Source organism: Rutilus rutilus, assembly GCF_951802725.1.
Source record: "Rutilus rutilus genome assembly, chromosome: 4".
NCBI lineage: Eukaryota > Metazoa > Chordata > Actinopteri > Cypriniformes > Leuciscidae > Rutilus > Rutilus rutilus.
Genome location: NC_140212.1, coordinates 5,900,138 through 5,922,872, shown reverse-complemented (window position 1 = coordinate 5,922,872; position 22,735 = coordinate 5,900,138). Strand labels below are relative to the sequence as shown.

At 38.8% G+C, this 22,735-nt stretch overlaps 1 protein-coding gene across 2 annotated transcripts in view; it reads left to right on the top strand.

Moving 5' to 3' along the window:
- Positions 1-22,735, top strand: part of scube1 (signal peptide, CUB domain, EGF-like 1) — a 73,770-nt gene that overhangs the window by 26,957 nt on the left and 24,078 nt on the right. For both annotated transcript variants that reach the window (XM_084406569.1, XM_084406570.1), the window contains exons 4-6: positions 1,886-2,020; positions 14,137-14,262; positions 15,610-15,726. In XM_084406569.1, the coding sequence (XP_084262695.1) occupies positions 1,886-2,020; positions 14,137-14,262; positions 15,610-15,726 (378 nt within the window). The remainder of the gene's footprint in view (positions 1-1,885; positions 2,021-14,136; positions 14,263-15,609; positions 15,727-22,735) is intronic.

Here is a 22,735-nt window from a genome sequence, read left to right as displayed (position 1 = left end):
ATTGGTCAGGTTTCGCGCTCATTTTTTTTTTACTGTATTTAGATTTACAGTAAATTAAAAATACTGTATTTTAGTGGCACCAAGGGGATATTTTCCAAAATGTAACTTTAAAATACAGTAACATGCTGTATAATTGTCCTACAGTAAAATACAGTTCATTTTACAGTTAAATACTGTGTAATTTACAGACATTTCTAACAGTGTACTTTTGTTGAATATAGGCTGCAGTCAGGCTGTAGTGAAGCGATTCAGAGAATCAAATGCCAGAGGGAAAAAAATCGATGTGATCTTAAACTTTATTAATAACATGGCAAGTTTTTAATGACATGAAACTAGAAAAAATATGTAGCACTCCAAACAGGAAAAAAGTCCTGGTACTGCAGGTCCTTGTACTACAGATGCGTAGAGCCAATGGTATATTGAAGAATGAACAAAAAGGGTTCATAAGTTTTTAATTATAAAAATTTAATGGCCATCATCCCATTCATAAACATTACATGATCTTTTTTAAATTACCCTACTATATTGCTTACAATGTCTGCCTAGTATTGTAGTACAATCATTTTTATGAGGACACTTTTTGTTCAATTTAGCTTTGACATTTCCCATATTAAAGCATGATTTAATAAAGCATTTTAAAAAAAAATAAAAAAAATCTGTCTTGCTGCTAGTTATTTAATTTTATTATTTTTAAATTGTACTTTATTTTATTTCAATCTTTGAGTAATACTACCATAATTTACTTATGCTGTCTATTTAAATGATAGGTGAATTAATTACAAAAGTTTAGTTTAGTTTAGCTTTGTTTTGTTTAGCTTCGTTTCGTTTAGTTTAGCTTCGTTTCGTTTAGCTTCGTTTAGTTTCGTTTAAGGTTTGAGTAATACTTCCAGAATTCACTTAAGTGGTCTATTAAAATGATATGTATATGAATTCCAACATTTTTGTTTAGTGTCATTTAGTTTTGTTTGGTTTCGTTTAAGGTTTGAGTAACACTACCAGAATTCACTTATGTTGTCTATTCAAACTATAATGTAAATTCCAGACATGTTTTGTTTTCTTTCTTCATTTTGTTTTGTTTGTTTCTCTATTCAAATAATAGCTGTATGAATTCCAGACGTGATCTCCTTTAATGGTCTTCCAGTGTCTATGGTGGTTATGGCCCTGTTAACTTTAGCCTGAGAAGGGAAAATGTCAGCAAACATTCAGCAGAAACCTTTTTTAATTTAAACGATAGACTGGCCAATGAGAATGACAGGACACATAGCTGGAAAAGTGACGTGTGACAGAAGAGTGGCAGTGGTAGTACATAATAGCACCCCTGAGAGAGAGAGAGTTATGGGCTGCCGACTCCACAGAGGCAGGTTGCTGTGTTAGGGCTGCATAAAACTCACTCATGTGTGTTACTGGTCTCCAGTGTGACGCTGTTACTCAAACCAACACACCCACAATGCCATTTATAGAGCTATCAAAGACACAGCAATGGGCAAACACACATTCAGACTGGACATTGATTTATGATACTCGCATCCAAACAGCTTTAAAAAGTTGATCCTTCATGCTTTTAATAATTTATCCAATACTACTGATGGTTTGTTTTCATGTTCTTATTTCAATGTATTATGTGCATCTGTTTACTGGTTTATTTGTCTGGTAGATGTGTTTGAAAACTACTCATTTAATAAACATTCTTCAGTAGCCGGCAGAGAGGAAATCAAGGAAAATCATCTCCGGATAAACAAACACTGTTGCAAATACCTGAGCTGAGCCGGCTTTGGTTACGCAGAGAGAGACGGAGAATGATGGTTTTGCCCAGATCCTTGTGCTTGCCCAGAATGCCTGTGTTTGTGTGCCCTTGTAATGACCGTGTGTGTTTGTGTCTCTCTAGATGTGGACGAATGTATGGACAACAACGGCGGCTGTCAGCAAATCTGCGTCAACACTATGGGAAGTTATGAGTGCCAGTGCAAAAACGGGTTCTTCCTGAGTGACAACCAGCACACCTGCATCCACCGCTCGGACGGTGAGTCTCGTCCTGCTAATGCTGCGCACTGTCCTGGCCAGATGTGACCGAAACAAACCAGACAATGCGTTTGAAGTTTTATTGTTGCAATCAAATCTCATTGGTCTAAAATCACGCCCGGCTTGTGAATAAATGTGTGCCAAAAAACTGTTCAAGTACTGAATAAAGTATAAAATGTTAGGGAATAAATAAAAAAATTACTTTAAAGCTAATTAATTTATTATATTATGTTATATTATATATAAAGGAGCTGCAAGTTAATACATAAATAGATAAAAAATATAACTTTATTTTAACTTTTAGGACTTTTTTATTTAAAATAAAAAGAGAAAAAACACATTAAAGTTAAAAGTTACAGTAACTTATGTTTGGTCACTAAATTAAGATATTAATTTTTTTTTTTTTATATTTTATACACTTTAAGCTGCAAAATGTATAAATGCATAATATAGCTTTTCCTAGGTATATCCTTATATCATATGCAGCTTGAGTTGTGTACTTTATGAAAAGTGATCCAGTCCCATACTAAAAGTTGTGATTTACGTCTGTCATTTTGTCACTTTTGCTGTTATTGATGACAGAAGAATAACTCTCTGCTGGAAGCTTGTCGTGTCCTGTTAGGCCATTTTCTTCTTCTGATTATGTGTCCATGTGTACACTGTCATTCTCACTGTGGGTTCAGAACAGCATCTCACTTCTGACTGACTTCTGACAGTCTTGACCCTGGACAGAGCTGAGGGTCAGAGGTGGAAGTTGAAGGCTTGAACGCGCAGGCGGCCAGTGGGCATGTCTTTGTGTGTGGACGGTGCATGCATGCAGTTCAAATGCATGGTAAAGTCAGTCATGACGTGTGTGTGTGTGTGTAGATCATGCGACCCTCTTGTGCTTTCTCATTCCGCCTGTCAGAATTAACTAATGATGCTTCTCCATGTCGAGGCGGACACATTCCCACACACTACGCAAATCTGAGCAATTTGCACACAAAGTCATGAATGAGAGTGGGTTGCTTCGTAATCGCATCTTTGATGTCCCTCACAATCATGTGTGGAATGTGGAGAGGAGTGTACGGCCCCCCTCCTTTTCATCCTCTCCTACTTTTTTAGGCTATTTTTTTCATAGGCTCTCTGATCTTTAGGATGTGTTCATATGAATGTGTGTGTGTGTACGCAGTGTATATATAAATGAGTATGTACTATGTGCATAGGACTGTTATAATGGATAACTGTTTTAAAAAGTGATTTTTCACTATTATTTACAACAGGATTTGCATTTTCATGGGTTTAAATAAAAGTTTTTTGTTATAAGAGACAATAAAAACAACTTTGTTCATCAAAACCACTCCTTGCATGGCAAAAAATGAACTTGATTTGCGACAGCTGTTATAACATTTTTGACAAGCCACACATGTCAGTCTCGTGTAATTTGTTACATGTAACATGTAATTTATTTAAGCCACAAAATAAACTTAATTCCATAAAATAAGTATAATGAACTACACAAAACGCATTTCAAACGTCTCCAGCACATTTTATAATTACCCAAAAATCAAACATTCACCCCTCACGCATATTATCGTGTCTGTCAAAAACTTAGGCTGGCTGTCGGTTGGAATATTAGAACTAAAAACATGGACATAACACACTCATGGACATCAATCACTTCACTGAATAAATAATTATTACCTTACGATCCATCTGTTTTTAAAATCCACATCATTTGAATATCACGGCATCGATGTCTGTCAAAAAAATAACGTGCACAATACTCGGTAGTATATACGAGAAGAGGTCCAGCGAATCACGCATTTCCTGGGAAACCCACACTAACGGATGTTTTGAGTATGTCATCGCTTTCCGAGAAGAGGGAGAAAATGACGGCCTGAGCGGCTTCAACATGCTGTCTGTCAGAGAACATAAAGTACGTAATACTTAACGCATAAGTATAAAATTGTTCTTCACTTGCTGAAATTTGAATCGGAATGATCAGGGAACTGAGTGAAATACTTCACACTGCATGCTAAAGAGAATAAATGCCAGTCCCAAAATTATTTTCAAGAATTTTCTAGTCTTGACTGATCTGCTCACTTTCCCTATTTACATTTCACTGGGAGAAGATCAGAGAGAGAGGAAAATGATAGAGCCAGTCAGGAGCTGGACAGAAAAATATAGATTTTGAGAGGAGGGGTACAGAAATGCTCCATATTTGCTTTTGGTGAATCTCTGCTCCTGCATGTAGTATTTTTACTTCAAAAGCAAAACTTCAGTAAATACTCTAGTAGTGTATGTTTTTATGTGAGTGAGTGTGTGGTGCATTTGTGTACTTGTCTGTAAACAATCTAAATGGTTGTTTTTGTGGATAGCTAACTGATGTGCTGTGGCAGTCCTGGATGGCTCCGCACGCTACACACACACACACACACACACACACACACACACACACACACACACACACACACACACACACACACTGCTCTATATACCCACTGTAAACAGAAAGATGAATCGGATACTTGCCACTGGAAAGACTGGGTATCTTTTTCAAATTTGAGTTTTATGAGGACTACTGTTCTGCTCAAAGTCGTCAGCTAGCGTTTAGTACTTTTTATTTAGTGTTTTATTTTACTATTTATAGTTTATTTATTTATATTGTTTATTTTGTACTATTTAAATTAAGCTATATCTGACATACAGATATTTACATACTTTACATAAGACAAAATAATCCTACAATAGTATAAAAAAATTATACTCGTACACAATTACAAAAGGCTGTAAACAGTTTGGCGTCAAGTAAAATCAGATAGTTTACCAGATCAAGAAAATATGCAGACAGTAGCTGGGTTTCCACCCACATATTTTCACGTAAAAATGCTGAATGGATATGGAAAGATAATAATAATAATAATAATAATAATAATAATAATAATAATAAATTGTATCTTTTGCTTATCATTTTTATTTTTTAATATTATGTAATATTTACTATTATTTTTCTATTTTTATTATGTATTATTAATGTATTCTTTTAAATAATTTTTTTAATTATATAAAAATGATACAATTAAATTGTATAATTAATAAAAATACATTTATAACATAATAATTTTAATTAAGTAAGAAATTTACGTGCGATTTCAGTTGGTGCCATTAATGGTGCAGAAATGACACGCTGTACCTTTAAGCCCGCGTACAGTTTTCCTCATCTGCCTTAGTCTCACAGACACACTGATTACAAACAGGCAAGCTTTCACACGTTTAATCTCACCCTAAATGAACCTCTCACCTTCCTTCATCACCCTCACTCATCAATAGTGTGTGTTTGGGTATCTGTGTGTGTGAATGTGTGTATGTTTCTTGTTTACAGTTAGTCTGTCACCAGTATGGCCCATTGGCTCATGCCTAAGGCTTATGTATACGTGTGTGAGTGTGTGTGTGAGAGAGAGAGAGAGAGAGAGAGAGAGAGAGAGAGAGAGAGAGAGAGATGTGTGGTGTTGTGTGTTTACAATTCTTCACTCACCAGTACGTCCTACTGGCCTGAGTCTAGCGCAGTGTTGTGTGTGTGTGTATGTGTGTGAGAGACATTGGCGCCGTCTGTCTGCTGTGGAAAACTAGAGCTCTATAAGAGGCCATGTTCCTTTGACTAAGGCTTCTGTCAGTTCTATTGACCTGTGTGGGTCACTGTTACTGTAATGTCCATAACAGTTCATATAGTTAATGAAAGTTTTACGGCAGTTTAATCAGCCTGTTTATACATATGCATGAATAATCATATGCAATAAGCATCTGCAAAAAATCTAAAAGCAATCTGTCTATCTGTCTGTCCATACCTCAGTATGTCTATCCATCTGTCTGTCTCTCTGTTTGTCTATCAGTCAGTCAGTCTGTCTGTCTATATCTCTATCCTTCTGTCTATCCATCCATGTACCTATCTATCCTTGTCTATTCATCCTTGTGTCTATCCATCCATCAGTCCGTCTATCTATCAGTCAGTCAGTCTGTCTGTCTGTCTATCTCTCTATCCTTCTGTCTATCCATCAGTCAATCTGTATATCCGTCTGCCTGCCTGTATCCATCCATGCCTCAATCTGTCTATCCATCTGTCTATCCATCCTTATGTCTATCCATCCTTGTGTCTATCCATCCATCAATCTGTCTATCTGCCAGTGAATCTATCTGTCTGTCTATCTATCCATCAGTAAATCTATTTATCTACCTGTCTGTCTACCCACCCCTTAGTCTGTCTATCCGTATGCCTATCTCTCCATCCATCAATCTGTCTATCCCTCTGTCTGTCCATCCATCGATCTGTCTGTCTCAGTGAGAGTTGAAATAGTAAGTACACACACAGAAGGAAACAATAAAGTCTGATGGCTATGAGTCGTCAGAGATGTGTTTCCATTATCGTTATTTTTTCTTCACTATTCTTTTTTTATAGTTGTGTCTCAAACATTCCTGGGAAAGATTGACTATTGTTTCTTTGGAACCCTGTTTAGTTTACACAGTTATAAACTGAGTTTCTGCTCCAAATGGCCCAGTGCCACTGATAGAGTCAGAGCAGCCTAACCTAGTGGATGTAAACCCTTCACTTTCTGTCATCTCTGTTCCCACTCTGGATGGAAATTAAATCTGGATTATTACAGTATCAGTACATTTGCTTGCATTTTATTTAGTTTATTTTTTATCTTTTTCTCTGGAACGTTCCGTCCCCGTGTTCTTCTGGCCCGAGCTGTCCAGTTTGAAAATGAAGCCTTGGCGCCTGATGGGATTTTAAATATGGCACAAAATGTCACCTCATGTTGTGAAAATAATAACCTTGTAAATTCTTTTTCAACCGCTGATATCCTGGCGATTGTTGGTGGGTTGTAAATTAGGACTTTACTTTTTTTCTGCCCGGCCAGCAGCCCATCGGCTTCTCTGGACTCGGAAAGGTAGAAGTAACCAATGGGTTTGGCAGTGTATTGTGAATGAATCAGAACCTTTCCTAAATATTTAAAGGAATAATTCACCCAAAACTGAAAATCCTGTCGTTATTTACTCCCTTTGTCGTTCCAAATCTGCATGCTGTTATTTTTCCCATAAAACAAGAGGAGAAATTTTTAAATTGAACTGTACACAGTGACCACATCTGTCAAGCTCACAAAAGGACAAAAAAGTCCTATAAAATAACATACGATGTGTGCATGTATGTAAGTGATTCCCGCCTATTCTGTGTGACATGACGGTCTTCAGGTCTACCTACCTGTCTCTCTGTCTCGTTCTCTCTCTCTCTCTCTCTTCCTGTCGGGAGAAAATCATTAATGCATTGGCTCACCCCGGCGCCACCCCTACAGTTCAGACGCTGGTGGAGAAATGCAGGCTGATGATTTATGAGCACATGAGAGGAATACGACCCAAACTCACATGAACACACACACACACACACACACACACACACACACACACAATACAGTCCTTTTTACACACTAATAGAGACATCTTAATTCTGGTAAACACGAGCATTAGATTCTGGTAAGATTAGATTAAGACCTCTCTTAAAGGGATAGTTCACTTTGAAATAAAATTTTGGTATATTTTAGCTTACCTCAAGGGCATCCAAGATGTAGGTGTCTTTTTTTCCGCAGTAGATTCAATTTTGATATTTTTAGGTCAAACCGTTCTTGTCTGTCAGTCATATAATGCAGGTCTATGGTCACCACCTTAAAGAGCATGCACAAGTCCAAATTAAAACAATTCCCCGTCGTCCAAATTAAACAATTCCCCATCGTAAGCACACATTGATGGCCTGAGACACGAAACGAGCGGTTTGTGTGAGAAAACGAACAGTATTTATATAGTTTTTACCTTTTGTACACAGCGACGTCCAAGTGATCTGATCTGACGTGTACGCAGACTGGTGCATAGATATATACACTAGATGTCGCCTTGGCTACGGCATTCGTTCAATGAACTGCTGTCGCCAAGGCGACATCTAGTGTATATATCTATGCACCAGTCTGCGTACACGTCACACACTAGGAAGCGCCCGCGCCCTCAGATCACTTGGACATGGCTGTGTATAAGAGGTAAAAACGATATAAATACTGTTCGTTTTCTCACACAAACCGCTCGTTTCGTGTCTCAGGCCATCAATGTGTGCTTACGATGGGGAATTGTTTAATTTGGACTCTGTGCTTGCTCTTTGAGGTGGTGACCATAGACCTGCATTATATGACCGACAGACAAGAACGGTTTGACCTAAAAATATCAAAATTGAAACTACTGCGGAAACAAAGACACCTACATCTTGGATGCCCTTGAGGTAAGCTAAAACATACCAAAATTTTATTTCAAAGTGAACTATCCCTTTAAAGGGGACATTTAAAAAAAAAGTGCTGTTCTTTTGAACTTTTTATTCATCAAAGAATCCTGAAAAAAATCTCTCATAGTTTCCTCAAAAATATTAAGCAATACAGCCTTTTTCAACATTGACAGTTCAACATTTGAGCACCAATTCAGCATATTAGAATGATTTCTGAAGGAGCATTTCTGAAGGTTACACTGAAGACTTGAGGAATGGCTGCTTGCATTACAGGAATAAATTACATTTCAAAGTACATTAAAATAGAAAGCAGTTGTATTTCACAATATTACTGTTTTACTTCATTTTTGATCAGATAAATGGTGGTGAGCCGTTTGGTGAGCATAATGAGATGTCTTTCTAAAACATTGAAAAATCTTACCGACCTGAAAACTTTCAAATTCTCTCTTCACCTTCTTTTATTCTCTCACTTTCTGTCCTGTGAAGGATAACAGCATTTAGAGAGAAAAAACAGTAAAGATAAACACTGCTGATTGACCATTAGGTGGCAAATGTGTTTATTTGGATTGTGTGAGGAAAGGAAGTGAGCAAAACGAATCCACTGTACACGCGCACACACACACACACACACACACATGTAGTAAAGTGTCTCAGACCTTTCACTCGCACACACGGCCACCCGCTCCTGTCCCGAGTCCCCAGCAAACATCCTGCTCAGACGGTGGAATCCTGCAGGGTCACGGCAGAGGTCAAAGGGCATTAGCATGTGCGTATTTTTGCTTGTAGTCCTAGAGATGATGTGTGTTTTTTTACATAAAAATGGTGATGAGTGACGACTTAGTACTCTTTAAATAAAGAGTTTTGAGTGGCATGTTGGAGAACTATTTCAGTCCGAAACTTTCTCTGGGACAGTTTTAGGGTGGAAGAACTTTGACTGAACTGTACGAAACACACACACTCGCTTACAAACACATGCACATATACTGCTGAGGTGCTGACAGCAAGTGGGCACTGAAAGTCTTGCCCACCGTCTTCCGCTGGTTATAAATACTGTGATTAAATATTAGCTTTTCAGCTGAAGTAACCTTCATGAGCTGCTGCGTTTCCTCTTTTGCTCTGTTTTTATAGTTTTCTTTATGTCTTTTCCCTTACGGTTTAAGACTGTGGCAGGTGGAGTCATGTTGGGAAGAGGGATGGACTGGCTATAAGGAGAACCGGAACTTTTCCCTTGACTTGTGGGCCAGCTGTCAAAACTTGTTTAAATATACAAAGCAAACGTTTTGAAGCCGACTCATTTAAAGGGACTTCTCACCCCAAAAGGGTGGATCATATTTTTTTTTTTATTCTGTCATTATACCTTCTAAAAAGTGAAAAAAGCACCATAAAATGATCAAAAATTATCCATATGACTCATGTAGTACATTTCTAAGTCTTCTAAAGTCATACAGCTTTGTGTACAGACTCAAATTTAAGTCACTTTTCACTGAGAATCTGCTGCAACTGGAGCATTGAGTTTGTGAACTGGATCAGTTTAGTTTGTGTATCATATAATATTGTATATTAAAGGAGAACTCCGGTCAATTTTAACATTGAGCTCATTTTTTTGTACATTTGGAGTGCTGTCAATACAGAGAACAATGACAAAAATCGGTGTTGCCTACACCGTGTTATCCTCTTTTTAAAATTTGTACCCTGTTGACTTCAATGGGGCAAGTTTTAAACCTGCTTTTAGCCTCTTAACATCCTTGATGTGTCATTACAAGTGCACAGGTCATGTGAGTGATTCCTTTGGAGTGAACGCGGGTGAATCTGACTGCAGTAGATGTGAAAGATATTAATAAAAATGATGTTTATTCAGCCAGCGCTCATACCTGTATTTACATCCTGTTTTCGGTCGAAGTCCACAGTAGTCGATTGTCGAGTTCACGCGCGTGATCATAGGTACTAAACCTATGCGCGTGAACTCGACAATCGACTACTGTGGACTTCGACCGAAAACAGGATGTAAATACAGGTATGTGCGCTGGCTGAATTAACATCATTTTTTATATATTTCTTTCACATCTACTGCAGTCAGATTCACCCGCGTTCACTCCGAAGGAATCACTCACATGACCTGTGCACTTGTAATGACACATCAAGGATGTTAAGAGGCTAAAAGCAGGTTTAAAACTTGCCCCATTGAAGTCAACAGGGTGCAAATTTTAAAAAGAGGATAACACGGTGTAGGCAACCCCGATTTTTGTCGTTGTTCTCTGTATTGACAGCACTCCAAATATACAAAAAAATGAGCTCAATGTTAAAATTGACCGGAGTTTGACCTTTAATTGAAGAATCATTTATAAAATCTTTGAGTTTACTTTTTGATCACCTGACTCCTTAACATACCGTTCATTCATTCAGTCGTTCGTTCAAAAACCAGTCATTCAAAATATAATCGATATGGTAGTATGTTTGTATAGCTAAAACATATCTAACATATAACATATTTAAAAATGATCTAAAAAAGTATTACAGCTGGCTATGAACTGGAGCAGATGATAGACTGTATTTTTGGTTCCAGTCCATCCCTGGTTGGTAGAAGTGTGCAAGATTAGAGGTGTCCTGATACATGTCCAGCTCTGTTTTTCTTTCTTTTCTTTCTTTTTTTTCCCTCAGATTCTCTTTCTCCCACTTTTGCTATCTGACTCTTTCCTCACTGAAGAAAACAGCTGCGTTATGTCAGAACAGAGGCGTAAAGGCTAAAGTGTGTATGTTTGCCTCAGTGTATGATCACCAGCTATTATTTGTAAACCTTTATGTTGAGGGAGAGACAGAAGTAGAGAGAGAATAGAAACGCACATAGACACCGGGATACTGTCTCTTTCTCCAGTCACAGTGACATCAATAAGGGTCACTGGGTTAGCCGGGGAAGGTTCCAGAAAAAGGCCCACTTTAATGTTAACCGTAATTAATAAGCTTGTGTGTGTGTGTGTGTGTGTGTGAGAGAGAGAGAGAGAGAGAGAACTTGTGATGAGCTGTTAAGAAAGCTTGTGTTTGAAGAAGAGATTGGGGAGGGTTTTTTGGAAAAGGCTGTTTTCAGTTGAAGGACATCAATGGTTGCTGGTGAAAAAAGAGCCTCATTGAAATTCATGGCTTAGTACCTATAGCATTGTGCATTTGGAGAGAGATTGAAAGTCTGACAGATTTCAATTAAAATGGCATTTACAAGAGATGGGAAAAAAGGGGGCCTGAGGCCGTGTTTGTGTATGCACTCATATATAGTTAACTGGTTTTTACTCAAATTCATTTGTTGCATAAAATGACAGACTTGTCAAACTTTGCCAAACGTGCCAAGATTTTAATGTAACCTTGGAGAACAGATACATCACTTCCTGTTAGCAAGACTATTACAGGTGTCATATTGTAATCATTTTTATAATTAATAATATTAGTCACAGTTGTACAAATTTGAGCAGGTTTTTACAGTTGTTTTGCTCATGTTCTGAATTTCTCTTAATTTCTAAAGATCGAGGAATTTTGAATTAACATTGACCCCTTGAATACAGTTAACATGCTGAACAATTTTACACATCAGAAGCAAGCTAAATCACATTCTGAGCCACTGGGCTAAAACAAAACTTTTCCACCCTTATAAAGAGTTGTTGGATATGGGGGCCATCTTAAGAGGTCTTTATTTCAAATTTATCCACATTACGTTGACGTTCAGAGCTACAAAGACAGATTCCATCCTATTCTCTCCATCTATGGACATATGAGACCGTTTTGTCGGGCCAGAAGAAACGCAGGGTTAAGCTGTACTGTAATTGGTGCATAAATTATTATACCTTAGACTTTAAAAGGTGGCTTCTCTTTTGGCATTGCATTTGGGGTTTTAGAGCACTTATTTTAAGTGGTGGGTTTATGAGTAACAGAGCGCATGCACACACAGAGTGTATACTGATATTAAACACACGTATGTGCATGAGCCTGCTGTCTTTTTCTCTCACAAGCACTCACTTAAAATTTCCCATAATTGCCATTTTCTCTCGCATATTTCCTAAGTGCTGCTGTGGATGTACACAAATGGAGGAATGACCGTCTGAGGTGAAAGAGGTCAATATTTTGTTTCCTTTCCTGCCTGTGTTCTTGTGACAGCTGGATGGCATATTTAAAACTTTATCCGGGCAGAAGGTCTTATTTCATCTCCAGCACTTCCAGTTAAAACCCTATCAAACCCTGTGCAGCCCAATCAAGTCTCTCACTATATTAGTCTGCCGATCACTGACCATAGAGTAATGGTGTTTAAAATGTTCCATAGTGCTTCACACTCTCACACCGTTGGGTGAGAATTGTGGCAGATCTCTTTGTCGTTTAAAGGTTTGATGACCTCTCCAGAGTCCACGTTAATTAGGCACATCAAGGTGTCCTCTGGGACGCCGACAGAAAAGCAGCCTACTTTAGGCTCTGTCCTGAGAGCACTTAGCGCTTCTGAAGAGGCTACAGAGGGGGCAGAGATGCAAGAACCCGCCATGTTTCCACGGAGACTTGCTTTTGTGTACATACACATTCTTTGCTCATTGTTTGGCCCGAAGATGAGGAGGTTGTCCATTAGAGAAGCCCAACAGTTCCTTTCTGTCATTCCTTGTCTGGCTCTTTTTTTTCTCCGGGCTTTTATGTTATCATTTTGTTTAGGAAACTTGGAGGATTCACTCAGGACGGTGAGAGATGCTGTGTTAGATAACCGTTATACTCTACTTATGAGATCAGAGAAAAAGGAAAGAGCAAACTGAAATTTGTCATTTCCTGAATTGAACATTCTGTCATTTTATGCAATGTCATGTCGTTCCAAAAACCCGCATGATTTTATATATATATATATATATATAGTTTGTATACAGATATATAGATATAGATATATATACATATATATATATATATATATATATATATATATATATATATATATATATATATATACTAGTAATATAGTACATAAAATATGTGTGTGTGTGTGTATATATATACTGCTCATATTTCCTTGCAATTACATTTAATCAGAGTTTTCAATCTTTAAAAAGACAGAAAAACTTATGATTAAATTGTTGAGCCTTGAGCTGAAGAACTGAAGAACCAAATCATTCTGATTTGTGAACTGGATCAGGCGACTCATTGAAATTAGAACTGTTTATTCATGATACATTGCTCTATTTATGTGAGTAATGACTTAAATGGTCTATTTTCACACATAGTCGACACTTGCTGTCAGAAGATTTGGAATATAGTGCACAGGTTGAATGGACCTCTTTTTTTACGATACTTTTAGGACGCATTTAAGCCGCCCGCCATACTGGAACAGTCAAAGCCGTATAATTTTATAATAAATAATAGTTAGAATAATACGAATAATTGCATTGGAAAAAATTAATATGTACTTCATAATTTCACTTTTTGTCTTCCCTGGAAGAAAGAAAGTCATACGGGTTTAGAACGATATGAGGGTGAGTAAACGATGACAGAATTTTCATTCGTGGGTGAATTATTCCTGTGGGTGAAACAGGAGGAGAGATTTTGCAATCTCAGAAGAAAATAGGATTGTAGATGTTTGCTGAGCATGTTGTCCGTGGAGAGAGTCTTTGTGTGCGCTTCCACGGGTCAGCCGGTGTCAGTGTTGTTCTCTGTGTGAAAAAATGTCCTGTGGCAGAAACATTAAACTAATTTACACCACTCATAAAAATCACACGCTCATCTCCAGGAGCCTGCCAGAGGAGTGTTTGTAATGGGAGATTACATGACTGTAACTCAGGTTTCTCTCTTTCTCTCTGTCTTTCTTTTGCTAGATGGGATGAACTGTATGAATAAGGAACATGGCTGTGCCCATATCTGCAGAGAGACTCCCAAAGGTGGTGTGGCGTGTGAGTGCCGTCCAGGATTTGAGCTGGAGGAAAATCAACGTGACTGCAAATGTATGTACCAAAATAATCATATTAATAAATAAAATGTGCTTCGTTAGTTATGTAACCCCTAACCAGAATATATATGACACGACACGACTGGATGTGAGTGTACATCATTTTAAAACATTTGTCAAAAATACCACTCATTTCTTCAGGTGTAAAACTTTTGGTCACACTTTAGATTAGGGTCCAATTCTCAATATTAACCAACTATTAACTACGACTTTTGCCTCAATACACTCATAATTACTGTTTATTGATAGATAATAAGGTAGTTGTTAAGTTTAGGAATTGTGTAGGGTTACGGGATGTAGAATATGATCATGCAGAATAAGGCATTAATATGTGCTTTATAAGAACTAATAAACAGCCAATATCCTAGTATTATGCATGCTAATAAGCAACTAGTTAATAGTGAGAACTGGACCCTAAACTAAAGTGATCCCAAACTTTTTAATAAAGTAAAAAATTCAACTTGATGTACATTTAAAATGGCCACATTATAATTATAATTAATGTAGCTACAAATTATTATGTCATCATGTATGTATTGATCTCATTCAAGTTAACAACACTTGTTTAGATTCTTTTCAAGTGGTATGAAAAATCCCTTAGTTTTTCCTCATGACCACAAAGTGGCTTATGAATATCCATCTCAAAGAAAAACGGGCTGGTGGCATCAAAGCTAAACAACAGGTTTACAGATTGATTTTAGTCTGTCCTCTAATACTGATTTCTCCTTAAACAAACCACCTTGGCCACTGATCTGTCAAGGACTTATAAGTTATAGTGCTGTGGCTCTGGCCTGAACATCTGGAGAACTTTCATCTACGATTCGTCATTCTTCTATTTTTAATACTTGTGGGAAAACCGAGGACCAAAGTCCTTCAAACTCCTATTTGTCCAAGTATTGTACAATGTATTAGATGTGGAATATCTGGACAGACTCTTTGTCCAACCAAAGGCCTTTGACATCCACAAAAGATATTGGATGTGAAGCCTATTTATTTTGCTACACTACACGGTTCTTTATTGGCATTAGTGGTTCCATAAAGAACCTTTAACATCCATAGAACACAAAAGGTTCTTTTTATAGTGGAAAAAGGTTCTTAAATGATGTTCATAAAAAAGAACTGTTTGCTGAAATCAATTTGGATGTTTAAGTCAATTCAACTTAAATTACATTAAACTGACTTAAATAAGCTGAACTCATTTTGCTTAACTTGAGTTAAACATATGTTGTCATAACTTATTGATCATATAATTTTTTACAGTGTATGTGTACCTTGATTAAGGGGTGTCCATGGCGGAACACTTTGCTTTTTAGCCCTCCTCACAGTTCTTGTGTGTTGCCAGTGACATGTAACTATGGAAATGGTGGTTGCCAACACTCGTGCGATGACACCGACGTGGGGCCTGTGTGTGGATGTCATCAGAAATATGCCCTGCATTCGGACAGCAAGACCTGCATTGGTAAGTCAGACTCTCTCTCATACACACACACACACACACACACACTGCCTGGTCTTTTATATACGTTTAGCTTTTCTAGCAAAATTCTTCATGGAAACCTCAGCCTTGTCGTATTTACACAATGAGCGCGAGGTGAGTGAGCTTTACCAGGGTTATAAGTGCAGGGCTGTGTCTGACAGATTGGACAGAATGTTTGTTGAAGATGTTTTTGTAGGCCGGTTGAATGGTCCATATCACGGTTTCCGCTTTGAGGGTCCCGGGAACACTGCGGTCAGAGAGTGCATTGGGTTCTGGCACGGCGAACCCCAAAGATTGGCCTCACGTCTCAGAGACGAACACCCCACACTCCAGCCCATGTGGCATCCAGGAACGAACTGCTTCCTTGCGGTTCAGAGGAGTTCAGAACATTAAAGGGATAGTTTGCCCAAAGATGAAAATTCTGTCATCATTTACTCACCCTCATATTGTGCCAAACCCGTATGACTTTCTGTCTTCCGTGGAACACAAAAGGAGATTTGCACGTCTCTTTTCCATACAATGAAAATAATTGGAAGCTGTTGAGCTACAAACAGAAAAGCACCATAGTGCTATTTGCACAATAGTCTCAAATCTCATTTGTGTTCACAAATGAATCTGATGTGATCTTGGTGTGGGGTTAATGCTCCATATTTGAATGTGGAGTGAAGTGTAATCAGCCAGAATTTTATTTTTATCTGTGCATCCATACTTTTTTGCATATTTTGTAGCTTGACAGACACTTTCATTATGTGGAAAAGAGAAGTGTATATTTGGCTAAAACAATTAAAGCGATACTCCACTTTTTTTGGAAATAGGCTCATTTTACAACTCCCCCAGAGTTAAACAATTGAGTTTTACCGTTTTCGAATCCATTCAGCCGATCTCCGTGGTACCACTTTTAGCATAGCTTAGCATAGATCATTGAATCGCCTGAAAATAGTCCCCAGCTCAGTAACTTCCAACGTGACCGGGACTAAGTTTGTCTAACCTATTAGACCTATTTTCAGGCGCTGCGTCATATCATTACGCCTGCTGGACTCATGGTACGGCAGCAAAGTTTCTTGATTATTACACAGGAATGAGAGTATAGTTCCTAGCCATTTCAGCCTAGAAAATCGCAACTAGGGATGCACCGAAATGAAAATTCTTGGCCGAAACCGAAAACCGAAAAAGAGCAAACCAAGGCCGAAAACCGAAAACCGAAACACCGAAAGAAATTATGCCAATTATTAGTACGATTGCATTTATGGCTATGACTTTATAACTATAACTTGACTATAACTTTACTAAAATCAAGGCATTGCAATTGCATAAATTAACATTAAAGTTTCAAAGAATAAATCAATTAAAATTTTATGCAAATATTTATTTAGCACATTGCAAAGTATAAAATTAAATGTTTAACTAGACCCCACTCATGTGTACATTAAATAATAATGTAAAAGCCTACTGGCCTGCAGAAAGGTTTAAAAATGAAATGTTCTCTCATAAAAACAAACTGCATTTAGGTCAATACTGCCATAGCCCATAATAATATCTGCAGTTATATGCTCATGCACGTGAGTTGCAAAAATCATAAACAGCTAAGGTAAACACACACACACCTCTGAGAAATGATGGCTGCTCTGCACACACACACAAGGTCTCTCACTCCCTCTCTTTGCCGCGCGCGCTACGTATGCGCGCTCATGCTCGCTCGCGATTCCGGGAGATTTAAACTAATTTGCGGGCATCAGGGAGCCGCTATCTTCCGGAAGACTTGGGAAGTTGGGATGTCTGTGTTTTGAAAATCGCTGTCCGTGGGTCACTCTCAGATATATTGAAATACGTCCACACCGCAGATATGTTGCTTCAGACAAGCACGTGCAGGTCGCGGTATCTGCTGTTTGCGTCATCACAACATTTCGGCCGTATTGTTTCGGTGATAAAAGTATTTCGGCCGAAAACCGAAAATGCACTTTTGGGCCATTTTCGGCCGAAAATTTTCGGTGGCCGAATATTCGGTGCATCCCTAATCGCAACTTTACATTTTCCGTCGGTCTTAGTACACGATGTAACTACAGAAGAGTCAAGTTTTAAATAGGAAAAATATCGAAACTCTTTGGTAATTTTTTTGAGAGAGATGCTAATGGTCTTGTCCGATTCAATGATCTATGCTAAGCTATGCTAAAAGTGGTACCGCCAGACCCGGAGATCGGTTGAATGGATTCGAAACCGGTAAAACTCAACTGTTTAACTCTTGGGGAGTTGTAAAATTAGCCTATTTTCAAAAAAAGTGGAGTATCCCTTTAAGGGCTACAATAATGCATTTATTGGTTTGACGTCAGTGATAACGGTGGGAAAAGAAAACTCATGTTTCTCATCTACAAACCCCAGCCCATGAAAGCATTAAATCCTTGTGGTACAGGGATGACGGTAATTTCCAGTGCTTGCTTTAGCAGTTAGTGGCTAATTCAATGATGGAAAAGCCCATTAGCTGTGACACTCGGGGAGTGACACAGCTAATTTGGTCATTCATCTTCTCTTCTGGCTTTCATGCTCTCATTCTCTCTCACACACACACAGCTCTGTGTGACTATTAGGGCAGAAAATGAGACTTCTGATGTATCTTGCTCTAGCAAACATGCATAAGCCAGAGAAAAGGGTGGGTTGGGTGAGAGAGAGATGTGTGTGCTTGTGTCGGTTTGGGAAGATGTGCTTGATGATGGAAATTTCATCGCTGAACTCTCCGTGTGCAAAACACATTCATCATTCTGATAATGGTGGAAAAGCCAACCAGTCGGCACATGGAGTTCTGCCATATTTGCCGAAAGGGAAAACTTTATACGCCATGCGGGTATGGCTGCATCCAGGGGCAATACTTCAGAAATGAAGAAGAAAAGGGTTTTTCTTTCTTTCTCAACTCACTCTTTCTTTTTGAAATTCGGGAAGACAAATGACCCGCTGCAGGTAAGTTTCATTTTTATGCTTGTTTTCTTGGGGTGAACCTCATGGCCTCTGCAATGTTTGACCGGCTTTTACAATCTGTTATGCCAGCATGTGTGCTTGAGTTAAGGAAAACCTTCCAAAGAGCAACTTTTTTTTTTAATGTCATTTGGCTCTCATGAGTCTTTGCTGTCTCCTCCAACTCCTCCAACTGAAGGCCAGCTACCACAGCATTAGCCGATACAAAGTTTCTTTCAGTTACGAGAGTACATATACCCTAAATTTAACATTTAGATCCGTTGGTATCATTACTCAGGGTGTGCGTAAGCATAAAACCTTCCAGACAGGGTGTATGCACGTGAACTGGGACTGAAACGTTGTAAATGTGGGGATAGAGACTTTGTAGTTGGCAGGTGGGTTTAGTGGGCTCACATGGGCTTGTGAGCCAGTGAAGGGTCATCAGTCATGTGAAGCGCACAGGAAACACATTTACACTCCATGTTACATGACTTTTACCGCACTGCGGTGTGGCCAATCAGATCCTCACACCCAGGCCAAGAAATTCCAGTGGCTGTAGTGACGTCAGATGTATATTTAAAGGCACGGTATGTAATTTTTGCCGCTAAAGGTCGCATATTCAAAACAATAACAAAGGGGTAGCTTAGTGATGCTGTGAAGTAGCGTGGAAGTTGTCGTCTTCACCTCCACTGCCGATGGAGTGTTTTCTGTTGGTAAAAGTTATCCAAACAGTTGCTCACCTAATAAAACACATGAAAGATCAGCGTCTCTGTCCAGTCGAAGTTTATCGTGAAGCTCTCTCCATCTAGGAAATGCCACGCCGATACTGATCCTTGTTTTAGTTCTCCTCTTGTCCCAAACTCTTCTTGGGTCATTGGATTCACCCGTACGTTTATGTTTATTGGAGTTTTCTTTGGCGACAGAACCTGCTGCAAATGATAATGAATAATCAACTGTGCGAAACAACAACAGAGTGGCGTGCTAGACGAGTAGACGCTACAGCAACTACTTCCGCATTTATTTATGAGAATCACTGTGTTTCCATGTTTTCTACGCCAGTAAAAGCGGAAACCGGGGATAACGCGGACTTGGCGCCATTGGCAGGCGACACAATGACACGGGACATTACACTGGTTAAACTTGAGGATTTCTCTGGATTTAAACATTGTTGGAAACATTTGTAATAATGTATATATAACAAAATATATAACTCTGTGCCAGTGCAAAAAATAATACATATTGTGCCTTTAAAGGGGCAATTTTCTAATGTTGTGCCAATCTGTAAGTCATTTTGGAATTGTGGCAAGGATGCAAAAGCTTGTAATTTATAGTCATACATGGTTGATTTGTTTGCAATCTAGAATGTCCAATAACAGGTAGTTTACCAAGGTAAAATAAGTACTTTTCGGCTTGGTATGCGATCTCAAAATGGCGGTGCTCATGAGGTAACCCACTTTGTGTAGAACACAGAAACTTTTATTATGCTACTGTTTTGTCTTTAATGTACAACTACATAAGATGAACTCAAATCATTCAGTTGAAACCATTTTTTCTTATGCTACTGTAGATTTTGTGCAAAATGTTTTAATGAAGTACACATTTATAGGGGTAGTTCACCCCAAAATTAAAATGGTCTCCTTTACTTACCATCATGTCATTACAAACCTATAATATATTTTGAAGAATTATTTTGTTTTAGACCCCATTGGCTTTTATTGTATGAGAAGAAAATACACTGAAAAAAAAATAAAAATCTTTAGTTTTCTGAAGAAAGTAATTTCTTCTTATCTGAAGAATGTCATTAAGAAATGACAAGAGTGTGAGTAAATGATGACACGATATTGATTTTTTGGCGAACTATCCCTTTAAGTAGTTGTCATTTACCATTATTTAAATTAATATGAAACTGTTAAGCAGCTTTATTCTGTATGATTGTGTCCTGACCAATCATGTTTTGCGTTACACTGTCAACTGACACAGTACACGCACATTTCCCCTGACCACAGACACATAAACGCAAAAGTTTGTTTTGTTGTACCTGCTGATTGCCGTACACTGGATTGGTTCGCCTCTCTCTGGCAGCTTAGAGCCCGAGCCAAACTCTATCCCGTCAAACTCAATCAACTCTTCCTTTCCAGCCTCCACGGAGTGACACCAAACGGCCGCGGGGACCAGACGAGGAGTGTAGAGACTGCTCCCACCTCATCCCTGTCTCCCTCCTCCTTTCTTCCTCTTCTCTCTCTCTGTCTCTCTGGACCCTCGCTGTGGTCTGTGTGTCTAGCTGTGCTGTGTGGGTCTGGTCTTTCACTGTGTTTAGAGCTCCTTTAGGATCCCCCTTTCGCTCCTGTGTGTGGCGTGTCTCATGGGCTCCCTGCTCTTCTTCCTGCTTCCCTGGTGAAAGTTACTGATTGCCTGTCTTGTCTGCAATTTAAAGAGTGATTCTGAATGGAATAAAGTGGTTTATTAGCAAATCTACTAACGAATGCAAGAAAGAAAGGGTAAAACGGGTTAAACACACCTCTCAATTGCAGCCTGATCAACGGGAGAGCCCCCACCAATCAGAAAACAACATCCCCTCTGACCAGCCAATCTGTACACCAGTCCCGCCCCCTGCCTGACCTCTCTGAAATCAGCCAGCCAATGGCATCTTCTCGTTCTTGTCCCCCACAACAAGCATGAACCAACCCTGTCTGCAACCCTGAATAAAAAGAGTCACTAAACAATGCCTAACTGGCCTCCTCTCCACTCTCATCTGTCACTCTTTTTTCATTTAGAGCGTCCTTCTCTCCTCCTCATGCCAGTTGCATGTTTTCCTGTTGCCCTGCACTATCGCTTTCTTCTTTTACTCTTATCAGCTCACTACCTGTCCTCTCACGCTAACGCACGAGCTGTCATTCGCCTGCATGATTTTGTCCGTGTGAAATATCGTTCTATTTCATTGTTTTTCCTTCTTTATTGGTTAAAACATTAATAGTAACCCCTGTGCTTTATATGGTTACTGTAGTCACATTAGAGGTAGTGGATTATTGATTATTTTCTCCTTTGCTTATTTATTTATTTATTTAATTTCTCTGTGACATTGCACTCACTCCAACCTCTGATTGGTGGAGTCCTCTAAAGAGGCCAGTCTGTATACATGCAAATCATAAACACAGAAATAGACGGATTTATGTAAACACGCACATTCAATGTTTTTCTAATGTCCTCCAGTGACTAAAGAGGGGAGGACAAACATACTTTCAGTGCCTGATGTTAAAGGGAGTGTTCACCCAAATATAAAAAATCATTTACTTAGCCTCAAGTCATTCAAAACCTGTATGTCTTTCTTGTGTGTAACACAAAAGGAGATGTTAGGAAGAATGTTCATGCTGATTTTTTATTCCACACAATGAAATTAAATGGGGATAAATGCAGTCAAGCTCCAAAAATGACAAACAAGCTCCATAAAACTAGTTGCCAGTCTCAATTTTGACTTTGTACATTAAAATATGGCACATCATCAAATATGGCATTTTGACACACCATATTAGAATGAATGCAAACACAAATGCCTTGAGGTTGAGCAAATCATTTTTAGGTGAACTGTCCCTTTAAGACAAGCATCCACACCCTGATTGGCCCTCCACCCATTCAGGATTGGCTCCTTTTGTCCCAGAACCCTGCCCCTTCCTCTCTAACACCAATTCTGTGCTTGTATCTGCATGCTCAGAAGCCATTACCCTCCTCACAACACTCGCCTGGCAATTCCCTACGCTCGGAAAGTGGTTTTCTGCATTTACTCGACTGTCCAAGCCAGTTGTAATGTGTTCCATAGACAAACAGGCAACCAGCGCTGCCCCAGACTCTGTCATTCATCCACCTCTCGGCATGTCCCACCTTCCTCTCATGGACCCCACCATGAGACCTCCATCCTTCTCTTGTCATCTTCCTTTCAGCTCAATCTTTGTCACGGAGTGTTTTTTTTTTTTTTTTTTGTGTCCTGTTTTGTCATCATCTCATTATCATGCAGTTTGTCTTTTGACTTGTATCCATCCTTCCCCTTCTTCTT